This window comes from Panthera pardus, unplaced genomic scaffold (assembly GCF_024362965.1).
Source record: "Panthera pardus isolate Hobbes unplaced genomic scaffold, ASM2436296v1 HiC_scaffold_22, whole genome shotgun sequence".
In the NCBI taxonomy this organism is placed as follows: Eukaryota; Metazoa; Chordata; class Mammalia; order Carnivora; family Felidae; genus Panthera; species Panthera pardus.
The window spans coordinates 86,799,011-86,806,384 of record NW_026526788.1 but is presented as its reverse complement, the minus strand read 5'-3'; the positions used below and the strand labels follow the sequence as shown (position 1 = coordinate 86,806,384).

Genomic DNA, 7,374 nt, shown 5'->3' with positions numbered 1-7,374 from the left:
TTCTTGCACAAGACAAGTTGAAATAGAGAAGCCGGTTGCTCACAAGTCCTGGAGGAAGTGCACGCGCGCCTGCAGAGACCACGTCGAGGCAGGGTGTAGACAGGATCTGAGACTCCGGCCTCTGCTAGGGTCTCTGGGTGGAGTGCTTTGGGTTCCTGAGCTAGGACCACATTGGTTCGTTCAAACCAAAAGAGCGGGGTTTTGGTAAGATCCATGGTGCAGGGTGGGGGTCTGCTCTAAGGGGTGCGTAAGAGGAGGTCTTGGGAGGCAGGCACACTGTTGGCTGTCAGGGCTGCTAGGGAGTCAGAGCCGGGACTTCATTTGCTTGTCGTTTGGTGGCTGTGGTCTGGGGCCTGCGCTCATGGGAGAGACAAGGGGTGGCATCAGGCCCCGAGGGCCACTGGTCACACAAGATGGATGTGAGGCTGCAAACCGGAGCAGCACCTGGCCGCGGGCGGAGGGCTCCCCAGGGCTGCCGGGAACACCCAGCGCCAGCTTCAAATCTGTCAGATCACCTGCCAGCTGCTCTTTTACAGACACAGTGAGCTGAGGCAGTGCCCCGGGGCCACTCCTCTTGTCTGAAGTCCTGCCCTGGTGTGCTGCTGGGGCCGAGGGTCTGCAGACCCTGACTGGGGCTCACAGAGGCGCGGGCGTGAGGTGCAAAGGTCTCACTGCTGGGGTGGGCACGGGGCAGGTACAGGGTGGACACAGGGTGGGCAGACACAGGGGCAGGTACAGGGCGGACGGACACAGGGCTGACACAAGGTGGTCACAGGGTGGATGTGCAGCTTGGCCAGGACACTAGCTGTTGTGTCCCCATATCCAGAACCAGTTCACATTTCTCAGGTTCTTGTCTGCAGAGGCCTCTCATTCTCGGGAGGAAGATCGTCTGCGCCAGGCACTGATCTCCGGATGGAGGACATGGCACCAGCAGGTGGCGCCGCGGCCCCAGGTCTGATGGGTGTCCATGCTGAGGAGGAACGGAGGCCTCCTGGCTTCCAGCCAAGGATGGCGGCGGCGGCCCCACAGGCCCTCGGGGTAGACAGTGGGGGGGGGGGCGGGGGAGGCGGGTGTGTGTGTGTGTGTGTCTGTGTGTGTGTGTGTCGCCCCGGCAGTGAAGGGCAGACGGCCCCCAGTCCTGGAGGCTGGCCTGGCCTCCTCCCTCCATGCTCCAGTCTGAGGGGCAGGTGCCTGGAAGGGCTGCTCGGGGCGGGGCCACAACGAGCCATCGGGTTCTGTCCCGGCCCCTGGACGCCAACGAGCCGTCCAGAGAGAGACAGTGAGCATTTCCTCGGAGGAGCAGGCCGCGTCCTGAGGACACCTGGGGTCACAGGCCAGCCTGCCGCTCTCCCCAGCCCCTATCTGCCTTCAGAGCAGGCTGCGGGGTCCTCGGGCTGGTGTGGGGCCCGCGGGCGAAGGTCTTGGCCACAGGGGAGGGTCCCCTACGCACCTCATTGAGGCCTGGTCCGCAGGGCCAGCTGAGGGGCGTCCAGACGTCCGACGGCGCTGGCGTCACACGGGGTTAACCTCACGCCCCTGGTGCGTCTGCAGCTGCAAGGACACGAACTGGCAGAAGCACAGGCCCAGCTCGAGGTGGCCGCGGGCTCTGTGCGCCTCGTCGCAGGCGGGGAAGTACGCGTGCGCCACGCAGCAGGCGTAGCTGCAGGAGAAGCGCAGCAGGGCCTCCCGGAACAGGGCCTCGCCCTCCGCCGCCTCCAGGAAGACCCGCCTGCAGTCGCCCAGCAGCACGTACACGAAGTGTAGTTTGTTCATGGTTTCGCAGCCCATCAGCAGCGAGTGGGGCGCCAGCAGGAGGTTGGCCTCCCCCACCCTGAGCACCAGTTCCTGCATCATCTTCTTAGAGAACCTCCTGAACCAGCACAGGGTGTTGACTCCTAACACGAAGAAGAGGGGGCAGAAAAATATGTTGGCAGAGATGAGGAAGAAGCGCTGATCCGGGGTGTTTTCCAGGAGGCCCATAATCAGGGGCAGGGAGATCAGGGACAAGGCCACGAGAAACAGGAAGACGGCCAGCGTGACCCTGCAGCCCAGGTAGCGGAGGCAGGACCTGGGGGACCGCACCCCGTTGAGGATGCCCACGGCTCGCTTGTACACCTCGGGGTCCTCCAGCACCTCCTTCAGGGGGTCGGGGACGCTCAGGGTGCTGAAGGTGCCCACCTTCCACGAGGGCAGACTGTCCCTGTTGACGCAGTTCAGGGTCAGGAGGCTCTTCCCGCTGTACAGGGAGGCGGCGGGGCGCCAGGCGGGCAGGGAGCGGGCCAGGCAGTGGTTGGGCATGAGCAGGAGCTGCACCACTTTGCGGTAGAAGTGGCTGTCTGCCGCCTCCAGGTATGTCAGGTGGCTGAGGTGCAGCGGGACCTGGCAGGGCCTCAGCAGGACCGGGATGACCGGCTTCCTCTCCAGGCAGGAGCCGAAGAGCGACAGGTCGGCCTCCAGGAGGCACCACCGGCTCTGCACGAAGTCCTGGCTCAGCACCAGCAGCACCTTCTGGCTCTGCTGGATACACTCCGCCATGTTCTCCAGCACATTCCTCCCCGGGGTGAAGTCCCGCTCGTGCAGGCAGACCTTCAGCCCCGCGAGGTCCGCCTCCAGGCGGCTGATGAGCCCATGGGTCCAGGTGGCGTCCACGCTGCTGTAGCTCACGAACAGGTGGAACTTCTCACTGGGCCTCAGTGGGGGGATGGCCAGAGCCACGCCTCCCTCCCCAGGGCCAGACTCCATGGGCACCACCTGGGAATCCAGCCCTGGGAATCCGCCTCTGGTCTCCGGAGAAGAAAACCACCCTCAGGCTGCAAAAGATCAAGACACACGGACTGATACGGGATGGACAACAGCGGAACTGAGGTCAAGAACCCGCAGCACACGGCTCGGGGAGCCACAGACAACCCCGGTCACAACTGGCCCAAACCACCAGCTTTCCTACTTACTGCCCGCCCCCCTTCCAAGGCAGGACCCTTCGGAGAAAGCCAGCACGTTCCCTTTCCCAATCGCAAGGATGCCGCTGCTCTAGCTCCCCACCCCCAGCCCCCAGCGGGGTGCCTGAGCCCCCTTCCACTGTGGAGTCTCCCACTCCCCTGCCTGCCTCTGGGTCTCTGCCACACCCAAGTGTCGTGGGATCCCCCGATATGGTGCGCTGTAAGGAATCAGCCTCGCTGTTCTCATCTGGGGCATCTTCCTTGATGTCCACTAGACATTGGCTTTGAAAGGGTCGGGGCACAGAGTGACCGCATCTTCCAGCCCCTTCTTTCTCTTCAGTTGTGTCTCACCTGGTTACTGGTCCTGAGGGATTGCTATGTTTATGTCCCCAGAATTGGTGGAAGCCCTAACCCCCAGGTACAGGGAGATGATTAGGGCATAAGGGTAGAGCCCCATGAATGGGGTTAGTGCCCTTATAAAGAGACCCTCAGACAGCACCCCGCCCCTGCCACCAGTGAGGATGCTGTGAGAAGGCGCCACCTGCAAGCCAGGAGGTGGCCATCACACCAGCACCCAGATCCCAGAATGCCAGCCTGCAGACTGAGAAGTGACTGTCTATTGTTGAAGCCCCCAGACTGTCGTGTTGTGTTCCTAATTTTTTTTAACGTTTATTTTTGAGACAGAGAGACAGAGCATGAGCAGTGGAGGGGCAGAGAGAGAAGGAGACACAGAATCCAAAGCAGCCTCCAGGCTCTGAGCTGTCGGCACAGAGCCCGACGCGGGGCTCGAAGTCACGAACCGTGAGATCATGACCTGAGCCGAAGTCGGACGCTCAACCGCCTGAGCCACCCGGGTGCCCCTGTCGTGTTGTGTTCTGGAGCCCAAGCAGACTAAGATGGGTCCGCCTCTATAACGTTTGCTCTATTGCTCTAGGAAGGGCAGACGCTTTCCAGGAAGCACTAGAACTTTCTCCATGCTGCCTGAGACCCTCACATCGAGATCCCAATGCTCCAACTCAGTGAACAGAGCTTGAACTGTGGCCACCAGAGGCCCGTCTGCTAGTGTCCAAGGAGGCCCACAGAGCACTCGCTGCTGAGACCCTCTCATGTGCCGACGACCGGCCGGCGGCCCTGCCAAGGGGCCTCGCCCGCTGGAGCCCTGCACACCCCGTGTGGCAGCTGGTCAGTGGCTGTGCTGCCACTCTGCCAGGAAGTTCCCAGCTGAGACCCGTCCCCTCTCGGTGAGCAGGGGCAGGAGAGCCCAGAGGAGGACCAGGGAGCAGCTCTGGGAAATGGAGGTGGGAGAAGCCCGGCTGCCCACTCCCTGCTTCCACGGGGCCCCCCACCCCTACTTGCTCTACCAGCTGGTCGGGAAGAAGGCACCCGCACAGTGTCGACAAGGGGCTCCTCCCGTAGCGTGGCCAGCACAGCACAGCTGGAGCCTCTGTAAGGGGCCGCGGTGCCCACCCTTCCTGGCCAGCAAGCCCTCCTGCACGGGCACCATCCCCACACCACCACCCCCGCTTCCAGGTGGCACGGCTGAACGTCAGGTGGGCGAGGCTCTGGGGGACGCATCTGAAAGCCTGGTCTCACAGGGCTCCCCCTCCATGGAGGGCTGGCCGCCCCGCCCCTCCCACGGGCAGCCTGCAAAGTGGGTGAGGGTGTGCGCGTGTCCGGGACGTGCCTGCACCCGCTCCACGCTTCCCCGGCAGACACGCTTGACTTACCTCGTTGTTAAATGCTATGACTCAGACACTGTTCTGGGCATTGAGGGTCTCAGCCAGCCAGCACCGGCCACCCACGCCGCCCACTCTTCACTGCAGTCCGGGGGAGGCCTGGGAGGCAGCTGGGGACCCTCCCCCAGTGCCGTCCCCACATAGAAGGAAGTTTGCAGCCAATACTTTCTAGGGGCATCTCTGCTACAGCACAAGGGGCGAGAAACCGAAAAAAGGAAGCAGATTGAGGAAGGCCCCTTGTGCAGAATGGGGGTGAGGGGTGGACAGGGAGAAGAGGCAGAGCACTGCCCCTTCTGAGAAACCCAGCTGGGCCTCAAGGTCTGGAAATAGGGGCAAGATGGTCAGGGAGCTCTTGAAGTCTGTCTGATGGTGATGCTGAGCACTTACAAGGCCCCTCTGCCAGGCCGCTGGGCTTGCCGGCCGCCCGGCCAGGCCCTGCGGCTGGAAGGAGTGACGGGGAGGGCCGGGTGACCGGTGCCTCCTGGTAAGGTTCCCCTAGCAGGTCTGGCCAGGGTGGGGCGTGGGAGTGCATCCTTGAAGGAAGGGGAGACCCCAGCTGCTGGGCGACCCTCCCCAAACAGCCACGCGGGGCTCAGGTGACTTCCCCTGTTCCTGCCCTCTCGGGCGGAGGGGGTCAGCCTGGGAGCCAGCTGCGGCCCTCCTGCTGGTTTCCCAAAACCCACCCACACCTCGCACCGGCCCCTTCACCAGTTCTATTCAGCAACCCAAGGGAGAAGCCATCGGGGTCCCTGGGGGCCCCGTCCCCCTCCAAGACCTCCTCCCACCTGGGCCAAAGGTGTGTCTCCAAAGGCTCCTCTCCAATCTGAGCCATCACGTGCATGTGATCTCTTAAGAAAATAGCTATTTGAACTCACCCCTGGTGAAGACAGTCCCTCACGGACTATTTTGTTCCTGGAAAAGCAGTGACACCCAGAATTGATGAAGCTGCCTGGTGCTGATGATGCCGGCGAGGCTGGCACACCCCGCATGGACCAGGGGCCGGCGATGTGTCACCACAGATTCGGAGCACAAGCTGGTAACCACTCCAAGAGGCACGGAGGAGGGGTCTGCCTTTTGAGGACAGAATCCCCCAGAAAAACCAGCCACAGGCCCAGCTGATGAGATCGTGCCTGAAATAACAGAACTTTGAGGGGCAGGCACATCCAGTGATACCGCCTTCAGAGGACAGAGATTTTCCCAACAACAAATCCTTTGAGGGGCTCACCTCTCCCTGCACATCCTGCCCCTCCCTCCCCCCAGTCGGAGGGACACTCACCCCTCACCAACACCCAGTCTTCAAAAGCAAGGGTGGCCTGGGGAGTCTGCTGCCCAATGAAAAGAAGCCTCTGGCCTCCCTGCCTGTGAGCAGCGGGGGGCTAGTGGGGGCCAGGGGTAGTTTCCCCTTGCAAGCACCAGCCAGGGAAGGAGGGAAGGAGGGGGGGAGGGGGAGGGAAGCACGGAGTGAGGGAAGCTGGCCAGGCTGGGAACACAATGGCAGGAAGTAGATCCAGGGAAAGCTATTTGAGCCCCTGGGAGGCGGGAGACACCGCTGCTCTTTGCTCCGGGCTCCTGTGCCCAGGAGTCGGGCGCTGGGGCATGACTCCCGGGCACTCAGGGCAAAGCCAAAGGCTGAGGTTGGTCCTCCTGGAAGGGCTGTGCGGGAGGGGGCCCTCGGGCAGGTGGGTGTGCTAACCGGAGCCCTCTCCTCTCGGCTGCATTCCTGGCTGGGTCCAGGCTGTAGCGCTTGAGGACCACCACCTTCCGCCCCGCACGGTCATGGACCCCCACCCCACATTACTGCCGCGTTTCCGCGGGCGGTCCCGGTCCCAGAGCTCATTTCCGTGCGGCAGCCAGGGCAAGAAAGAGGGTCACGGCGAGTGTTTAACACACCGCACACTCACACACCGGCCTCTGCTGAGGGGGCCCCGCTGAGCCCAGGCCCAGCTCGGACCGCGGGTCTCCAAACCCAAGCCTGGAGGGATCGGGGAAGTGGGGGACGTGGGGCTCAAACGCTGGCCTCCTCCCATCCCCCCACCTTCCTTGTGAACTCTGCTTCCCTATCAGACGACCCTCTGCTCCTTACCGGTTCAGCGCCATGGGCGGGGGGGTTCCCGCGGATCCCTGGGGTCTCAGAGCATCATGACCACGGGACCTCTGCCCCCACCCCGGAGTTCCAGTTTGGGGCTGGGCTGGGCTGGGCTGAGAGGTCAGCTCCTGCCAAGGACCAAGCTGGGCAGGGCCCTGCTGTTGGGGGGGTGGGGGAGGGAATCCCAGTCCCGCCCCGCCTTCCACCCTCGGCCCGCCCCCTCCACCCCCACTCCGGGCACGTCATCGGCGTCCAGCACCAAAAAGGGCGGTCTGGACACGCGAGGGAATCGGGGAGGTGAGTGGGCTGGGGCCACAGTGTCGGTGCAGGTTCCAGCGGGTGAGAACCTCTCCAAGGGAGGTGACCGTCCCGCCCCTTCCGGGGCTCCTTTCAGCCTGGTCACTAGTCAAGGGTCAAGGCTACTCACTTAATGCAGACCCTAGTGGGTGGGCAGGGCGGGGGGGGGGCATGCCTCCCTCCCCATCACCAGTCAAGGACCCTCTGGGCTGTGGGCAGTGGTCCTTGGGGCCTGGTCAGTGGCTCAGGCAACATTTCCCTCGTAACAAAGCTCTCGACCACTCGGGGCAGGGGAGTGACCCCCTTCCCTGCACCCCAC

The 7,374-nt window shown here is 63.4% G+C and overlaps 1 protein-coding gene across 1 annotated transcript; it reads right to left on the bottom strand.

Annotated features, from left to right (window-relative positions):
* Positions 1-6,925, bottom strand: LOC109256730 (uncharacterized). Its single transcript, XM_019432309.2, has 2 exons — positions 6,756-6,925; positions 1-2,810 (listed from the first exon to the last, which is right to left on the bottom strand). The coding sequence occupies exon 2, from the start codon at positions 2,740-2,742 to the stop codon at positions 1,513-1,515; it is 1,230 nt and encodes a 409-aa protein (XP_019287854.2). The 5' UTR covers positions 2,743-2,810; positions 6,756-6,925; the 3' UTR covers positions 1-1,512.
* Positions 6,926-7,374: the final 449 nt, after the last annotated feature.

What these genes read in the sequence shown, in the direction of transcription:
- LOC109256730 (XM_019432309.2), bottom strand. Translation starts at nt 2,742, where the DNA reads ATGGAGTCTGGCCCTGGGGAGGGAGGCGTGGCTCTGGCCATCCCCCCA.